The sequence below is a fragment of the Ceratina calcarata genome, unplaced genomic scaffold (genome assembly GCF_001652005.2).
Source record: "Ceratina calcarata isolate Rehan_Ccalc_2016 unplaced genomic scaffold, ASM165200v1 scaffold246.2, whole genome shotgun sequence".
NCBI classification, from domain to species: Eukaryota; Metazoa; Arthropoda; class Insecta; order Hymenoptera; family Apidae; genus Ceratina; species Ceratina calcarata.
The window spans coordinates 99,956-118,020 of NW_017146590.1; the positions used below are offsets into that span (position 1 = coordinate 99,956).

At 36.9% G+C, this 18,065-nt stretch overlaps 6 protein-coding genes across 12 annotated transcripts in view; 3 read left to right on the forward strand and 3 right to left on the reverse strand.

Annotated features, from left to right (window-relative positions):
* LOC108622822 (RNA helicase aquarius) overlaps window positions 1–5,579 on the forward strand; it is a 16,451-nt gene extending 10,872 nt beyond the window's left edge. Inside the window, exons 4-15 of the mRNA XM_018020914.2 lie at window positions 945–1,058; window positions 1,290–1,393; window positions 1,481–1,592; window positions 1,667–1,880; window positions 1,941–1,989; window positions 2,051–2,286; window positions 2,369–2,756; window positions 2,841–3,089; window positions 3,172–3,529; window positions 3,604–3,860; window positions 3,930–5,064; window positions 5,287–5,579. Of these exons, the coding sequence (XP_017876403.1) occupies window positions 945–1,058; window positions 1,290–1,393; window positions 1,481–1,592; window positions 1,667–1,880; window positions 1,941–1,989; window positions 2,051–2,286; window positions 2,369–2,756; window positions 2,841–3,089; window positions 3,172–3,529; window positions 3,604–3,860; window positions 3,930–5,064; window positions 5,287–5,514 (3,444 nt within the window). The 3' untranslated portion in view covers window positions 5,515–5,579. The remainder of the gene's footprint in view (window positions 1–944; window positions 1,059–1,289; window positions 1,394–1,480; window positions 1,593–1,666; window positions 1,881–1,940; window positions 1,990–2,050; window positions 2,287–2,368; window positions 2,757–2,840; window positions 3,090–3,171; window positions 3,530–3,603; window positions 3,861–3,929; window positions 5,065–5,286) is intronic.
* Window positions 5,567–7,125, reverse strand: LOC108622826 (uncharacterized). The gene is made up of 3 exons (XM_018020919.2): window positions 6,867–7,125; window positions 6,588–6,802; window positions 5,567–6,437 (listed from the first exon to the last, which is right to left on the reverse strand). Exons 1-3 carry the CDS (start codon window positions 6,900–6,902, stop codon window positions 5,762–5,764), a joined length of 927 nt encoding a protein of 308 aa, XP_017876408.1. The 5' UTR covers window positions 6,903–7,125; the 3' UTR covers window positions 5,567–5,761.
* Window positions 7,119–8,760, forward strand: LOC108622827 (uncharacterized). Of its 6 annotated transcripts, none has more exons than XM_018020924.2 (6): window positions 7,119–7,207; window positions 7,531–7,648; window positions 7,716–7,775; window positions 7,848–8,049; window positions 8,115–8,221; window positions 8,290–8,760. In XM_018020924.2, exons 2-6 carry the CDS (start codon window positions 7,574–7,576, stop codon window positions 8,551–8,553), a joined length of 708 nt encoding a protein of 235 aa, XP_017876413.1. In that variant the 5' UTR covers window positions 7,119–7,207; window positions 7,531–7,573; the 3' UTR covers window positions 8,554–8,760. The 6 variants fall into 6 exon arrangements, with proteins under 6 accessions (XP_017876413.1, XP_017876414.1, XP_017876411.1 ...); XM_018020925.2 differs by having other exon boundaries at window positions 7,542–7,648; XM_018020922.2 differs by having other exon boundaries at window positions 7,149–7,257.
* Window positions 8,761–9,350: 590 nt separating this feature from the next.
* On the reverse strand, window positions 9,351–13,742 carry LOC108622829 (uncharacterized). The gene is made up of 7 exons (XM_026811772.1): window positions 13,552–13,742; window positions 13,256–13,461; window positions 12,802–13,087; window positions 11,732–12,672; window positions 11,469–11,699; window positions 11,015–11,300; window positions 9,351–10,885 (listed from the first exon to the last, which is right to left on the reverse strand). Exons 1-7 carry the CDS (start codon window positions 13,659–13,661, stop codon window positions 9,715–9,717), a joined length of 3,231 nt encoding a protein of 1,076 aa, XP_026667573.1. The 5' UTR covers window positions 13,662–13,742; the 3' UTR covers window positions 9,351–9,714.
* A 59-nt stretch (window positions 13,743–13,801) lies between these two features.
* Coq6 (ubiquinone biosynthesis protein COQ6, mitochondrial) overlaps window positions 13,802–18,065 on the forward strand; it is an 8,594-nt gene continuing 4,330 nt past the window's right edge. The window contains exons 1-4 of one of the 2 annotated variants that reach the window (XM_018020929.2): window positions 13,802–13,888; window positions 14,271–14,501; window positions 14,935–15,125; window positions 15,192–15,431. In XM_018020929.2, coding sequence (XP_017876418.1) covers window positions 14,309–14,501; window positions 14,935–15,125; window positions 15,192–15,431 — 624 coding nt within the window. In that variant the 5' untranslated portion in view covers window positions 13,802–13,888; window positions 14,271–14,308. Of the gene's footprint in view, window positions 13,889–14,076; window positions 14,177–14,270; window positions 14,502–14,934; window positions 15,126–15,191; window positions 15,432–18,065 lie in introns of those variants that run through there. The other variant, XM_018020928.2, reaches the window with a different exon arrangement.
* Window positions 15,439–18,065, reverse strand: part of pyx (transient receptor potential channel pyrexia) — a 7,604-nt gene continuing 4,977 nt past the window's right edge. Inside the window, 4 exon segments of the mRNA XM_026811757.1 lie at window positions 15,439–17,046; window positions 17,124–17,501; window positions 17,577–17,873; window positions 17,875–18,065. Coding sequence (XP_026667558.1) covers window positions 15,478–17,046; window positions 17,124–17,501; window positions 17,577–17,873; window positions 17,875–18,065 — 2,435 coding nt within the window. The 3' untranslated portion in view covers window positions 15,439–15,477.

Consider the following 18,065-nt stretch of genomic DNA (forward strand, 5'->3'; position numbering starts at 1 on the left):
GTCCTCTACAAGAAAGGTCTTATGCAATTTTCCCGTAAGTCGAACGGTTTAGGAGTTATTGAGGAAAAACGAAATTTTTTTCCAAAAGTTTGCCGTTTCGACGCTGGAATGGTCGGATTTCGTCAACATGAATAAAATGCAAAATAATCATACTTAACTCATTAAATATCGAAATTAGAAGAAAAGTGCACTATTTTTAATGATAGGAAATGCGTTTTTCTAGGGTACATAAACTTTTGGGATTGAATGTATATCCAATACATCCTTAAAACAAACACAATTTTCTTTGCACGAATCTATTAAAAATGTTATGGTAAAAGATATTTTTATTGACGAAGTGCAGAAATAATTTTACACGCTGTATCTTTTTAAATACGCAAATCTGCAGTCTAATAATTCGTCTGCCAGCTCTCGTGGATCCTTTGTGTACATAAGTACAATGACGAAATCTGAAAGTTATGTTCTGCTAATTTATTGTATAAAATGAATCCTCTCGAGGTGGATGTTTCATAACACAATAGAGCCTCGGTTATTTTTGTAGCCTTGAACAATGAAATGTTTAAAATTCTTTTGCATATTGAAACAGGACACTTGCACTAAATTAGCTTGTAAATGTATTTGCATGTACGTTCTTATTATAATTCTTTCTCTGTAGAGGACAATTAATTTGTTCGGCTCGGTTCGAAATCATTTTTGAATTGTTCGATAAGACTATTAAATAATGATCTTTCAAGCGAGTAGAAAGCTAATTAAAACGCGATAAGTTATCAAGTACGTTGATTAATGAGCGGTAAATAACAAAGTTTGACGGGAATAGGAGATAAAGAATAATTGATGGAGGTCATTCTTGTATTGTAAATAATATCGGTGGACATTATTATCAGTGACAAACTTTACGTCATAAAATGAAATTTTAATGCTTCTGTTTTTTCTTTCATTCACAGCTGTTGGAGATGTTGAAATTTTATGCCAGATTCGAAATCAACGAAGAGAGCGGTGACCCTCTCACGGATCATGATATGACACAATTGCATTACACTAAGATTACATCACTTCAGGTACATAACGTTCAATATTAGCGTTAAACATATAAAATATCAGATTTATGAATTTTTTATTAAATATCGAAGCTGAAAATACGATGATATGCGATTAATTCGTACGCGATAACGATTTGCTTATTGATTATTTGCTTCACGTCATTAGTCAAGTCAATAAACGTTGTCATTAGGATATCTAATGGAAATACCAAGGCATAAACGAACAAACAAAATTAAAACTCTGCGCAGAAAGCAGTTTTCGCGAAATTCCCGGATCTACGAGGCTTCGCGTTGGCGAATGTGGCGAGCGTCGATACCAGAGAGGCTCTTTACAAACATTTTGGTTTGCTCAGGTAATACTTAACATCCCGTTGCTTTTACGGTTTTTAGTGGCTGACCATTCGTTTACGCAGTCCTGTTACTTATGGGATTTTTTTCAGTCAAGAGAAGCTCAGGTCGATCGCAAGCTACCTAAGCTTGGTACCATCGGAGGAACGTGAGAAAGAAGAAAACTGGTACCGGTATGACATCGAGTTCCTTCGAGAACTATTGGTAGGTTCAAGAATAAAAAACCAAAATAAATAAATAAATTCAATGCGATGAATAATCTAAAATGTGCACTTCAGATCTCACGACATGAACGTAGAGCCTCTCAGTTGGAAGAGCTCAACGAAATGCCACTCTATCCGACCGAGGAGATCATTTGGAACGAAAGTATAGTACCAACGGAATACTTTTCCGGCGAGGGTTGTTTAGCTCTGCCGAAATTAAATTTACAATTTCTTACCTTACACGATTACCTGTTGAGGAACTTCAATCTCTTCAGGCTCGAGTCAACCTGTACGTATAAAATCATTAATTGAAGAATTACTATAATACTAAGTAATGAATTTATTTTAGATGAAATACGGCAAGACATCGAGGATGCTGTGAGCAGATTGAGTCCTTGGTATGTTAAATAATTTCTTAACGATTTTATATATGTATATATATTGTGGTATTTTATTTAGGCGAGCCGAGGATGGCGGTGTATATTTTGGCGGCTGGGCTAGAATGGCGCAGCCCATTACGCAGTTTGCTGTTGTTGAAGTAGCCAAACCTAATATTGGTGAGAAAAGGCCGTCCAGGGTACGCGCCGATGTTTCAATAAACTTGAGCGTTCGTAAAGAGATTAAATCTGAGTGGGAAAACCTACGGAAGCACGATGTATGCTTCCTTATCACTGTCAAGCCTGAAAATCCTATTGGTATAATTTCTTGAATAAATATTATTTTTTTGTTCCAGCATGTTTTGTTCAATTAAGATTAAATGAAGTATTTCGTACGCAGGCACGAAATATAGTCACAAATTGCCCTTCGTCCCGCAAGTTGGATTAACGACTGTTCGAGGGTGCGAGGTTGAAGGCATGCTGGATTCAAACGGGAGAGTGATCGAAGACGGTCCTGAACCACGACCCATTTTACCCGGGGACACTCGAACTTATAGAGTCTGGTTGGATTGTAATCAGTACAGAATCGACATGGATAATGCCAGCCACGGTGGCGAGGATGTCTACGAAAGCTTTAATATTATAATGAGACGTAAACCCAAAGAGAACAATTTTAAAGCAGTTTTGGAGACGATAAGGGAACTTATGAATACGGAATGTGTCGTGCCTGACTGGCTTCACGACATAATTCTCGGGTACGGCGATCCTGGCGCGGCTCGGTATTCCAGGTATATTAAATAAATACTTTTATATTTAAAATAAAATATATAACACTGGTGATCTTATATTTTTTTTATTTGTTGTTATAACAGAATGCAAAATGAGATCGCTAAAATGGACTTCAACGACACGTTCCTCGACATTAATCATTTAAACGCTAGTTTCCCTCAATACGAGATTAAAGTTTCGACGACCGACGAATCGAAACTGGTTCGACCTTTTCGTTTAACGTTTGAAGACGTGCTTGCCAAACATAATGATGAGCCAGTGAAGGAAGTGATTAGAGTGGAACCACACGTTCCACCTAGTAGAGGTCCCTATAAAGCTAATGAGCCAAAAAAGTATGAAAATATTTGACTCGCATGTTAACAAAGCAAATGACATAGACATATATTAATAGAATTATGTACATTTTTATTACAGGAATCAAATACCATTTACACCAACGCAAGTCGAAGCTATTCGTGCGGGCATGCAACCCGGACTGACGCTTGTCGTGGGACCACCTGGTACCGGAAAGACAGACGTTGCTGTACAAATCATATCGAATCTGTATCACAATTTTCCCAATCAACGGACTCTTATAGTTACGCATTCGAATCAAGCTTTAAATCAGCTTTTCGAGAAAATTATGGCCCTCGACATCGACGAAAGGCATTTGCTACGTCTTGGTCACGGCGAGGAAGCGTTAGAAACTGAAAAAGATTTCAGTAGATATGGTAGAGTCAACTATGTTCTAGCGAAACGCTTGGATCTCTTAATGGAAGTTCAAAGATTACAGGTTTGTGCATCTACGTGCGCTGCTAGTTGTAACATGTTATAAAAAAATGTCATATTCAATATTTACGGTTCCAGGAATCGTTGAACGTAAAAGGTGACGTAGCTTACACGTGCGAAACAGCAGGACACTTTTTTATGTATCAAATATTGACAAGATGGGAACGCTTCGAAATGAGAATAAAACAAAGACGGGGACCGGATAGTAAATCACCTCCTGCGTATATCGTAGACGAGGAATTTCCGTTTCATAAGTTCTTTGATAATGCACCACAACCGCTGTTTAAACGCAATAGTTTCGAGGAAGATATTGAAATTGCGTGCAGCTGTTTCAGGTAAATACACATTAAATAAAATATTAAACAAGAGAGATTCGATGTTAAACTAAACACCCTTCGTTGCAGATACATAGAACGAATTTTTGCCCAATTAGAAGAATTTAGAGCCTTCGAATTGTTGCGATCTGGTTTAGACAGATCGAAGTATTTATTAGTCAAGGAAGCAAAAGTAATTGCTATGACTTGCACGCATGCTGCCCTTAAGAGGCGCGAGCTCGTAGATATGGGATTTAAATATGATAATATTCTCATGGAAGAGTCAGCACAAATTTTGGAAATCGAAACTTTTATTCCGTTGCTGCTACAGAATCCGCAAGACGGATACAATCGATTGAAACGTTGGATAATGATCGGAGATCATCATCAGTTACCGCCAGTTATCAAGAATATGGCCTTTCAGAAATACTCGAACATGGAGCAATCTCTTTTCGCGAGATTCGTTCGGCTGGGAGTGCCCACCGTCGACCTCGATGGTCAAGGTCGTGCGAGACCTAGTATCTGCAATTTGTACAATTGGCGTTACAAGAAATTGGGCAATCTCGTGCACGTCGAAAACAGTCCGGAGTACTTGGTGGCGAACGCTGGCTTTTTATACGACTTTCAACTCATCAACGTCGAAGACTTCAACGGAGTTGGGGAAAGCGAACCCAGCGCGTACTTCTATCAAAATCTCGCTGAGGCCGAATATTGCGTGGCTGTGTTCATGTACATGCGACTTCTCGGTTATCCAGCCGACAAAATTAGCATATTAACCACGTACAATGGACAGAAACATTTGATAAGGGACGTGATAAATATAAGATGCGCCAGTAATCCTTTGATCGGTCGGCCGAATAAGGTGACGACGGTTGATAAGTACCAGGGTCAGCAGAACGATTATATACTACTGTCCCTTGTGAAAACTAGAGCGGTGGGTCATCTGCGAGACGCTCGTCGTTTAGTAGTCGCTATGTCGAGAGCCCGTCTTGGCCTTTATGTGTTCGCCAGAGTCTCGCTTTTCAAGAACTGTTTTGAACTGACGCCCGCATTTGCCCAGTTAATGCAACGGCCGTTGAAACTACAACTCATTCCGCAAGAACATTATCCCACAGATAGACTCAACGATGCCATCCCATCTACTTCGCCAATGGAAATTGAAGACATGCCACATATGGCTAAATTTGTCTACGATTATTACATCGAGAAAATTAGCGGTATGAAGGTAAGTTGAAACTACCTGTTTGAAACAGAGTGACTCACGCAATTAATCATATGTATATCGAATTAACTTTTAATCAAATACCTCTATGAATCATAGTGATACAAGATAAAAATAAATGTCGTCAGAGAGAAAATTACTGGGAAAGAAATGATAAATGATTTTCGAATTCACAGAATTCGTTGTAAAGGTTGATTCATTAATATTTGATTATATGAATTATAGGAATCGCAGAAAGCGTGGCAGAAACCAGGCATGGTTCAAACGCCAGGTAGTCCGACTTACAAGGTGCCTGCTCATCCCGGAGCAGATGATGACACGGATGACGAGGAACTTAATCAGATGGAAGACGAAAAGAAAAACGTTAAAGAGGAAACCGTAGAACCGAAATTCGAGTTAATAGAAAATTTAGTTGAAGAACCGTCTCCAGAGAATGAAGACAACGATCGTTAAGAAAATGCTCGAAACTAAGAATGAGACTTATGAAATGTAAAATAAACAAATATTTTTACTGAAAATATGATATCATTTTATTAAAATAATATTTATTGTACACGCACGTCCGTATAAGAAATTATCTTGTCCATTGTCTTTCAAGAGAAGATAATTGTATTTTCCATTTTTCAGAAATAATATAATATATTTTATTGTATATCCACTCTGTAAAAAGTAGTTTTGTCGAATAGAGTCGTAAATTGAGTTAATGCCTTTGGCTCAACCTGGGCCTTTCCGAATGTACTGTTTTCTGTCTTTTTGAATTTTCATTTGTCAATTGCACGCTCGATGGTACGTAACTGTCATCGAACTTCATCGATTTACTAGTGAAATCGGGATGATATTCCTCGACGGAAGCTTTGACCCCTTTCGAATTAGGTACGTACTCATCGAGGTGGCTTACAGCTGGCGTGCCGCTAGGCTCGTAGACTTCGTAAGACACTTTAGACGAATCCACAGAATTCGGAACATATCGGGCCACTTCCGCCACGCTTTTATTATCTGATACGCTAGGAGTGTATTCATTCAAAGATACTTGGATCTGTTCCAACGTACTCTTTCTGCTCGGTATATAGTTCAAGTTCGCGCATAACTTTTTCGTAACAGGACCGTCTGGTACATATTCTTCCAACGTGCCATTTTCTATGCTATCAATCGGTAAATATCTCTTAATCCTATCGTTTTTCGCATTCTTCTGTGCCTTCCTCGATAAATTATCGTTCTCCGATTTCTTTGATACAGGCTCATCCTTATTGTCCCTTTGTCGAGTGGAATCTTTCTCGTTTGCTTTGTCCACTTTTCTTTTCGCAGGTGATACATTCACTCTGATTGTAGGTAAAGCTGGAACATTCCTTGTACTCTCTGGTTGCTCGAACGTATATCTAGAATTTGTAAAAATGTTCATATAAATAACAACTCGAGTCGAATGCATTATGAGATACATACATTTTTTAATTGAAAATTGCGTGTTGTTTATTTCATGAATACACACATTATGTATTTAGTGGAATGAAATTTTGTATGACGCTTACGTGATATCTAACTGACGAGTGGATTTTTTCCATTTGTGCTTTTTATGGTCCCATGGCGATCCCTTGTTCCGCAAAATTGCCTTTTCCAAAATCTTGTACAACGCTGCCCAGTCCTCGAGACCGAGCCATTTGTTAGTTGAGACCGTTTTCTCTTTAATCCTTATCGTCTTCTCTTGAACGGTCACGACGGCCGTAGCTAAACAATTATCCGAAGCCTAAGAACATCTCCATTTTACTTCTGACTATTTAATAATTATTAACAGCTGTTCGCCAAAATACCTTAATTACTTCCAAGTATTGGCCATCACGAAACATCTCTATGTAATTTATGTTAATCTAATCGATTGTCAGTCTTTTTTTTCTTGTTAATCACTTGTGTCTCTATTGCACTGCCTTAACAATAAATAAATTTTTCCAACGCGTTGTTATATATACATCTGACGATCTTTCTCAACACTAACAGCAACACCTTTTGTCACTGTGCAGGTGCACTGCAGTCACGGTGGCTGACAATCAGATATGATGTCAGATGTTGGTGTATTTATGTGTAGACACCAACACAAGCGTGACACCACGTGTGAATACGAAAGTGGAGAATGAAAGTGAAATGAAAAACACGTGTAAAGATTTTAAGATACGTTTAAAGATTATTATTTCACCTGACTTCTTTGTATGTTATGCGCATGATTTTATTTTTGCATAAAACATCCTACTTGATGTTACTCTTTATTTACATATATGTCACGTACCGTTCAACTATACTTTACGAAAGCTTAATTATAAATACTACAAGCAGGATAAATACGCGCATGTATTAAATAATCCGAGATTCTATAATTCGCGAAATTTATACAAAAATATCGATGACCAGATGCACTCGTTCAACCGTGGACGAAATACTTTTATGCTAATATTACAGGTTTTAATTTATTATTATTAACAGTGTTCTTTTAGGAAAATAGAACGTAAATAAAAGTGGAGACAGGATGGCATCGGGGAAGAAGTTGAGTATTTGGGAAAGATACACCGCTTTCAGCGAAACCGACATCAAGGCGGTAAAGGTATGTTCTAACCTTCGCTTCATATTACAAGTCAGTTTAATTAAAATTAAATTGCATTTAATTTCAGACCCTCAGTTATGGGATCGCTAGCATAAGTTTAGCGGTTGCACTCTATCGCATCAGGCCTGTACGTATGACACATGTTAATTACGTATTCTTCTGCCTCGGCATTTTAAATCTTCTATTGTTGTATTTTCAGTTTGCTAAATTTAGGAAACCGTCCAGTTTACCATCTCGCTTTCTACGCCAGAAAGTTCAGCTTCACGGTACAGTGGTGGGTGTCGAACCTGGCTCTGATACACTGCTAATGGTTGATCACAAGCCATTAATACCTTTGCCTCGGTTGAGCAGTCCAAAGTATTTGCCAATTAAAATAGCTGGCATTGATGTAACATCGAATGGTCAGCATTGATAGAATACTTTTGTCCAAGTATTTTGCTTTAATGATAATGAAATTCTTCTTCAGGCATCAACTGGTTACAAACAATCGTTAAAGGAAAGGAAATAACTTTCATACCTTTAGCTAAGGAGAAGGACTGTGTAACTTGTATAATATTAATGCAACAAAATCAGGTAGATAACAACTATGAAAGATTCACATTTTCCTTCGATACAAAAACTTAATACCTTAAATTAACTAGGAATGTATTAAGATTGCTGAGGCATTGACGAAAGTTGGCTTTGCTCTGGTGAGAAACGATCCCTTAAAGATAACGATGAAGGACAAAGATGTTTTGACGTATCAGAAACGTTTGTCGAGTGCACAAAAGTGGGCAGAACGTAAGAGAAATGGGTACTGGCAATTTGTTAAACGTCCTACTCTTTTATGGAAAGCCCAAGAAAGCTTGAGTAAAAAGCTGAAGTCTGTACTGCCAAATTTTATAACACAACAGCTCAATATTTGAGTATAGTCGTTCCCATTATCCTTCAGTTCTTAATATTGTTATAGGACTATACAGAGTTGAAACATATTTTCATAATGAATATATTAACAGTGTTAATCGTAATTTTTAAAACCATGTACTTAACGACTTGTGTTATTCTAAGTGCATTCTATTCCTAGAGAGGCAAACAACGAAATGAAATAAGTAAAGACACACTTTTTTAGAAAAGAAAATTTTATTTCTATACCAGTTATACATCCTTTTACCAACTTTTATATAAAACGAGAAATATCACTGTTTATACCACCGTGCCCAGATTCAAGCAATACATGTATTACCTAACTGAAGGTAAAATGCGAAGTATTCCTAAATGATTTCCAACAAATTTAATTTTTACTTAAATTCGTATTTTCATACACGTGCCGTGCATGGCATACTCTACGTAGAAAAATAGATCATGTACAAAAATAGGAATCAAAAAATGTAATGTGGAAGATTCATATAATTTTTGGAATTACATGAAACTACGTTTAATAAGAGAATCATTGAAACCTTTATAACCAAATATCGTCTAATGTAAATTTTATTATGGAGCAATTATTTTAATATTTACTTTTACTTTATCGTACAACTTCCTTTCTATGTGTGAAAAATTTTAATGCATATCAAAACGCGATAACGATCTATAACAAAGAACAAAATCTCTCCTTATTATAGCGTAACTAAAGAAAATTAGAACTTACAAAATATATACATACACGTACACATATAATTGATATATGTATACATGAAGCATATATATTTATTTGTGTGTATATATGTATATAATAGGTATTAAACATTATATTAATCGTATAATATGGAACAATTTAAAAAAACAACATTATTTTCAATCTTATGTACAAATCTAAATCACAGTCCCTAATATCCATTCTTCTAATTTTCTCCCGTTCGTATGAAAATTTAAATAGAAAACAATCTTTTCAATGCCGCTTCTCCGAACGTTATTGGAAGAATATAAGTAGAGTATACTATCAAAGAACAGAATACATATACGTTATAAATCTCATAAAATCTAACAAATAAGTTGGATATGTTTGAAGTACGTTAAACGTTTAACGTGAGAAAGAATATGTAATATAAATAATGATTCAACTTAAACTTGCACTGATCCTCTAACATTCAGTTTTTAGTAGACTCATTCTCTTTTCGCGCAGTCTTGGGCTTGTCGGATGCAGTTTCACGAGTGTCTGCTTTAACAGGCTTAGATTCCTGTTTCACCGTTGCTTTGCTGTCTTTCTTCGGAACTTTTTCCTGCGTATTAATTGTGTCTTTCTTCACTTCTTTTGGAATGTCTTTTTTAACATCTTTTGGAATGTCTCTTTTAACATCTTTTTTTGCTACTGGCGGTTTTGGAGGAGGAGTAGTAGTAGTAGTAGTAGTAGTAGTAGAAGAGGTAGTGGTAGTCGTAGGTTGTGATGTCGTAGATTTTGCAGTGGTGGTTGGCTTTGCTGTCGTTGTCTCTAGTTTTTGCGTTGTTTGTGCTTTTGCGGTTGGTTTCGGAGGTGGCTTTGTAGTAGATTCTTGTTTAACTACCGGTTTAACTACCGGTTTAGCTGCCGCAGGCTTTGTCTCTATTTTAACATTGGGTGTGCCTGAAACTGTTATCAACGGTTCTCCTTGTTCCTGTTTCTTTGTACTTGCAGGTTTCTTATTAGCTATTACTAAATCTGGGAATGCTTGTTTTAACGGAACTCTCATGATATACTCGTTCCAAGGAGAACCAAGCCACACGTATCCATTATGTATATGAGCATCACAGATATTATGAACTTGCCCATCGTCCGAGTATATAGCGTCCAAAACTTTTCCTGTCTTATCGAATCTAAGTATTACCGATGTTTTTTTTACATCAAAGATTTGTGATACTTCGAACGAACCCACAGCATGTGTTACTTTCTCCGAACAGTAATTCGGGTAAACATCTTGTAACAATTTAAATGGAGCTTCTATCAAATAAAGCAGTCTAGTCAACATTTTTCGAAGATACGGATGTGGCATAAGAGACTGATGCAACGCAGGATGCTCAGCATCTACATAAAGAACCAAAGATACAAGGAAGCCTCCTTGTCCATCGGGCTGCACATTGTCTGGTAAACCAGGTAGACCCTCTGCAAAGTACTCGTGTTGCCCAGCTCTCGGACCTCGTAGATGGTACTTAATAATGCGCGAGGTTTGACATTCTAAGACGATCACAAAGCTTTCGTCATTGCTTAAAGCGACGCCGTTCGCAAATCCTAAATTATTTAGTAAGATTTCGTTCTTTTTTGTCGCTGCGTTGTATCGCACAAGACTGCAAAAAAATAATTATTGATAGATTAGAATAATGTAATGTACTTAAATTTTTTATATTATATTATATTATATTATTAAACTCTAGATGTTTTATGCTGAAAGTAATGATTAAATTTGAAAATCTTACCCTCCTGATGGATTAGCTAAGAACGAGTAAGTTCCATCATGAAGAGGGAATTCTGCAGATGAGTACGACCAATAAATGTCTCCATTCTTCGCGATGTCCAAAGAGTTGCATATCTTCGGAACTTTTCCATCAATGGGTTCTGAGCTATTAACTATGTTTACATATTGCTTTGTGTTAACATTTACTTTAAAAATGCCATAATAAGAATCAGCTACGAATAAATCTCCTCTATCATTGAACCTTAATCCCAATGGTCTACCACACTTTTCTTCTTGCCATAAACCATCTGGAATTTAATTCATTACTTAAGATATTTGTACAGCTGTTCAAACAGGCTTAACAAAATGAAGACGTAGTTCTACATATGAATAAAATTCTTTCTTAAACATTATATATTTAAATAGAGATTAAAGAAGAAAATTTGAAGGATTTATCGAGGATGACTTCAACGTACCACATTTCTGACCGAATTTCACAATTGGTATCAGACGGTCCTCTTCAATTTGTACGACATAACCTCCACGTATACCCGTGTACAATTTTCCATCATACGACGCAAAAGCCTCCGGACCTTTGACTTCTTCAGCGAACAATATCTCTGCTCCCTGCAGTCGATTCTTCAAATCGTATTGGGATTTCACGTCAGTCGGAAGCTTTACACTTAAACATATACCAAGATATAATTATCGTTATGCTCTATATGTTTAAATTGATAACCATATTGAAATAAATAAGTAGTAGTAGTAGTAGTAGTAGAAGAGGTAGTGGTAGTCGTAGGTTGTGATGTCGTAGATTTTGCAGTGGTGGTTGGCTTTGCTGTCGTTGTCTCTAGTTTTTGCGTTGTTTGTGCTTTTGCGGTTGGTTTAGGAGGTGGCTTTGTAGTAGATTCTTGTTTAACTACCGGTTTAACTACCGGTTTAGCTGCCGCAGGCTTTGTCTCTATTTTAACATTGGGTGTGCCTGAAACTGTTATCAACGGTTCTCCTTGTTCCTGTTTCTTTGTACTTGCAGGTTTCTTATTAGCTATTACTAAATCTGGGAATGCTTGTTTTAACGGAACTCTCATGATATACTCGTTCCAAGGAGAACCAAGCCACACGTATCCATTATGTATATGAGCATCACAGATATTATGAACTTGCCCATCGTCCGAGTATATAGCGTCCAAAACTTTTCCTGTCTTATCGAATCTAAGTATTACCGATGTTTTTTTTACATCAAAGATTTGTGATACTTCGAACGAACCCACAGCATGTGTTACTTTCTCCGAACAGTAATTCGGGTAAACATCTTGTAACAATTTAAATGGAGCTTCTATCAAATAAAGCAGTCTAGTCAACATTTTTCGAAGATACGGATGTGGCATAAGAGACTGATGCAACGCAGGATGCTCAGCATCTACATAAAGAACCAAAGATACAAGGAAGCCTCCTTGTCCATCGGGCTGCACATTGTCTGGTAAACCAGGTAGACCCTCTGCAAAGTACTCGTGTTGCCCAGCTCTCGGACCTCGTAGATGGTACTTAATAATGCGCGAGGTTTGACATTCTAAGACGATCACAAAGCTTTCGTCATTGCTTAAAGCGACGCCGTTCGCAAATCCTAAATTATTTAGTAAGATTTCGTTCTTTTTTGTCGCTGCGTTGTATCGCACAAGACTGCAAAAAAATAATTATTGATAGATTAGAATAATGTAATGTACTTAAATTTTTTATATTATATTATATTATATTATTAAACTCTAGATGTTTTATGCTGAAAGTAATGATTAAATTTGAAAATCTTACCCTCCTGATGGATTAGCTAAGAACGAGTAAGTTCCATCATGAAGAGGGAATTCTGCAGATGAGTACGACCAATAAATGTCTCCATTCTTCGCGATGTCCAAAGAGTTGCATATCTTCGGAACTTTTCCATCAATGGGTTCTGAGCTATTAACTATGTTTACATATTGCTTTGTGTTAACATTTACTTTAAAAATGCCATAATAAGAATCAGCTACGAATAAATCTCCTCTATCATTGAACCTTAATCCCAATGGTCTACCACACTTTTCTTCTTGCCATAAACCATCTGGAATTTAATTCATTACTTAAGATATTTGTACAGCTGTTCAAACAGGCTTAACAAAATGAAGACGTAGTTCTACATATGAATAAAATTCTTTCTTAAACATTATATATTTAAATAGAGATTAAAGAAGAAAATTTGAAGGATTTATCGAGGATGACTTCAACGTACCACATTTCTGACCGAATTTCACAATTGGTATCAGACGGTCCTCTTCAATTTGTACGACATAACCTCCACGTATACCCGTGTACAATTTTCCATCATACGACGCAAAAGCCTCCGGACCTTTGACTTCTTCAGCGAACAATATCTCTGCTCCCTGCAGTCGATTCTTCAAATCGTATTGGGATTTCACGTCAGTCGGAAGCTTTACACTTAAACATATACCAAGATATAATTATCGTTATGCTCTATATGTTTAAATTGATAACCATATTGAAATAAATGAGAGATCAATACAATACCTGTATTCGGAAAATTGAGCTACTGGAGGTAAGCCTGGTAGGAATGTGATAACAGCTAGAAAAACGCCGATGTATATTATTCCAGTACCGACAGATTTTAAAAAACCCATTATTCAATCGATCCTTATCAGCTACCAACGTTCTATGCAATATAGCTTTCTATGACAAACAATACTTCCAAGCAACTTTTAAAAACTCGTAATTCCTCTAACGCCTCTTCATCTCAAGGGGAATGATAATTGAGAAAAAAGAAACACTACTTTTTCGTAACTGTTTCCTACCGGTGTAACGGCATTCACGGCTTTAATGGCGGTGAGACGTGTGCCGTGTAAAACATGTAAGTATACTGCAGGTCACTGGTACATAATGCCGATGATGTAGTATATAAAGTACCACGCATGTATTTTCGCCAATCTCAAGAAAAGTGGCACCGAATAACTGCCACGCGGACGGAAGGTGCAGACGTTACTAATTTCCGTCGATGACACGGGCTTTCATCGACTCGATAAACTCTTTTGATACTCGAGTGATTAGAATAATAATGATTCGTAAACTTTGAATTTATATGTTATGTATTTGCATAATAATCAGTAGTTATGACGTGGGATGCAATGAATTCGCCACTGTAATTAATCGCCTCAATCATGCCACCTCAAATCTTTCTAATTGCAAGATTTCTGCGTACTGTATAAATTAATAAACATGTATTTTTTGAACAGGTAGCTCTATTTAGACCTGCATATAAAACAATACAAAAATGGCAGCCCTCACGAAAACAGTGATGCGCAGTAATATTTTAGCATTGATTTCAAGGAATTACAAGTATGCCGCTCCTAATTTATCGTTACTCTCGACAAGGGATTGTTCCACCGCTGCAGAAAATGTGGAAAATTACGATATTATCATTAGCGGTGGTGGCATGGTTGGAACTACACTTGCCTGTGCAATAGGTTAATTTTTTCTCTCTGCAATAATTATGTACCTACTTGCTAATACGAGTAATTTTATGAATACGTTTGAATATTTGACTGATTCTTCATGTTTAATACTTCAAACAAATTTGCTTAATAATTAGGTTTAACATCACTGAATGACCATTTCTTTTAAGTTGTAAATAATTTATTTCAAAAGCCAGTAATCGAATCTAATACAAATCGTTGCAATAATGCAACTTAAAAATTTGTAGGAATTTATTAAAACAATCTTTTAAAGAGAGTACAAACTGTTTATTATTGTAATTCTTATTTGAATTTATATTTTAAAAATCTATATTTTTCTGTCTCTTGTTTAGTGAAATTAATCCATTTGATATGTCGGTAGCTTATGTATGTACAATAGTAATCGTAACATTTGTCTGAAACCTGTATTTGTATTCTGCTACAGCAAATAATAGGAGATTGGAGTCTAAGAAAGTCCTTTTATTAGAAGGTGGTAAACAATTTGATTATGTACCACAGGAAAAATATTCGAATCGTGTGGTTGCTTTGAATTACCAGACTCGTACTTTACTTTCGAGTATCGGAGCTTGGCAACATATTGAAGGAACACGTGTTTGTGCAGTACGAAAAATGCAGGTAATCAAAGTTTTCTTCGATCTTTTATCATACAAATATTACAATTAAGAATGAAATCTTTAGTAGGTATGGGACGCATGTTCCGATGCTATGATTGTATTTAACGAAGATTACGTGACCGACGAGGTCGCTTACATAGTTGAAAATGATTTATTATTGCATGCAGTAAATAAACAGCTGTCTGAGAAGGAGAACGTAAACGTGATCTATAATTCCAAAGTTGAAAATATTAATCTACCGAAAACACCAGAGGAAAACGCGGAGATACAATTACAAAATGGGAAACGATTTAAAGCAAAATTACTGGTAAGTAAAAAACTTGATATTAAAATAATGTAGCAAACATTATATATTATGCTGAATTATGATCTCTAACAATAGTTTCTATCTTATTTGTTAAATTATCCAAATGCGTAGCAATATTGTAAGTGCATCTTTTCAATTCGGCACTTAATTCATTTAACTGTTGTTGATTGGTTTCGGAAGAAGTATTGCTGTACAGTCGACTTAGTCTGGAATTAACTGTTTCCGCTCTATTACGTACGCTGTAACCGGATATTCTTTTGGCATTCATATTTTGATGTTTCCTCTCGATTACCAAACGATAGATAGCTTTAATTAAATCTTGCGGTAGACGTTTCTCACGGGGATCGTTGGGCCGAATATGAATCGCGCAATAATGCGGTGGATGCAGCAAGAGCGCACCTTCTCTGCATGCCTTTATTATAGTACTTGGTGCATGATCTAAAAGTTTTGAGAACAGCATATTTTCTAAATGTGCCACTAATTCTGCTCTACGCACTAGTCTGTCTAGGCCAGCGCATCTTCTCAATTCCTGTATATCCGATACGGCGAGGCCCATCATTAAATTCGTTAAAATTACCGTCACCAAAATAACAAAGCTTAGAAACATTAAATGCGTTGTATAGAAGTAGAGAATTTTCAATTTGTCGCTAAAAAATGTATCCTCGAATTCCAATTCTCCAGACATCATTACGATCGTCTTTAGTAAAGCAATTAAAGGATCGCGAAATGGGCCGAAATCTTTATGCAGTAGCACATTGAAGCCTAAGGAGAAGCCTACTATAAGGCACATATAAGCGCCAAGGAATTTAAAGAAATTAATCGATACTTGGGTGAACATTTGTATGTAAATGCCGAACATTGGGAATCTTCCAATGACCATCATTAATTCTATCCAAACAAGTAGAATCCCTAGAGCGGCTACATGATATTGCCATTGATATTCCACGTTATTTTGCAATGGATTGATTAGTGCAACGCTTGACAATAAAACAACACTCCATTGAAGCCAATTTTCCCATCCTTTAACGTAACTGTATATACCGTGTGCCATTTGAAAGCATTCTTTGCTAGCCATAGTTACATTGAACATTAAAACCATCCAGAAAAGTACGTTACTAAATTTTTTCATAATTTCGATGTCGCAATATATGCCTGTAACATACGCCGTAAAAAAGGCGACAAATATGGAATGAAATATCAGACTAAGGAGAAAAAATTTACGTATTCTGAGCCACTTTAAGTAAAGGAAGCTCTCGCACAAAGGGTGTTTCAATATATGCCTTTGTCCAACTTCGACAAGGCATAACATCAATTCTGCTTCACCTCTGCCGCCCGATACCAGCGGTCTGAAATCTAATCTTAATTCGCAATCGATGTCGCCTAATTCGTGATCGTGCAAAGAAATGGCTTGATCCAAACGAGAAATGAATCGCGGCAGCACGTCCGGAGTTCTACGTACGATGAAGCTCAACGCAGAGATACCGCCTTTCGTTCTAGCAGTCACATCAGCCCCTTTCGATAATAACGTCATTACCGTCAACGAGCTCTCGTTTAACGCCGCGATATGCAAAGGCGTGTAACCGAATTTGTCTGCTTTGTTGATCAGAGCACCGCCCTGTTCAAGTAAAGAAAGCATGTAGTTTTTAACATATATACGTGTTTCCGGGAAACTTTTTTAAGTAGTAGATTGACCTGTATCAGAATCTTTACTAATTCTATTCCTCTGGTAGCTTTCGCAACTGCAGCGTGTAACGCAGTGCGACCATCGTTGTCCTCAACGTTAACATTAGCTCCAACTTTTATAAGTGCGTCCAGAGTTTCCAAAGATTGAGATAAGATTGCTAAATGCATTGGCGTTTGACCCCGCGCATTCTTCGCATCGTGCATAGCGCCAGCTCCTAATAGCAATGTAGTACACTCAACGCTACCTTCCTCAGCTGCCAAGTGCAACGGAGTGGATCTCATAGGGCCGAATTTGACTCGCACATCTGCCCCGTAATTTAACAATAATTTCGTACACTCGACAGAACCCAAACTAGCCGCCAGATGTAACGGTGTTTCTGTGTAAACCTGTATATAATTCAGATTTTCAAATAATGAATAATAATTAAAAATATTTTCGATTAACATTTGGCAAATGAAAACCTGTGGATTGTTAGGGGTAGCTCCTGCCTGTAATAAAACTTCTGCACAGTCTATGGCGTTGCTTAGGACAGCGTAGTAGAGAGGACTTCTCCCGCATATCCCAGCGTTCACGTCTGCTCCAGACTTTATTAAATATTTAACGCACGCAAGATTCCCTGTAGCAGCAGCACAGTGTAAAGGTGTATACTTTTGGTTGTAATCCCACTCGCATGGATTCGCCCCATTTTTCAATAATTCTTCTATAATCGCTAACGAAGCTGTACAATGAAATTGAAATCTTATATTATGTATTTGAGACTATTTACCGGCCGTCGCTGTCCCTAGCTGAAACTTTTGCATTTTTCTTCAGCAAAGCTTTGACCACGTCTAAGTGACCCAGATAACAAGACACTAAGAGACAAGTATTTGGCCACCTTAGGAAAAGATGGGGAATAGCTACGTTCGCGGCTGCCTCATTTTCAATATCTTGCAATGCACTTCGTACACATC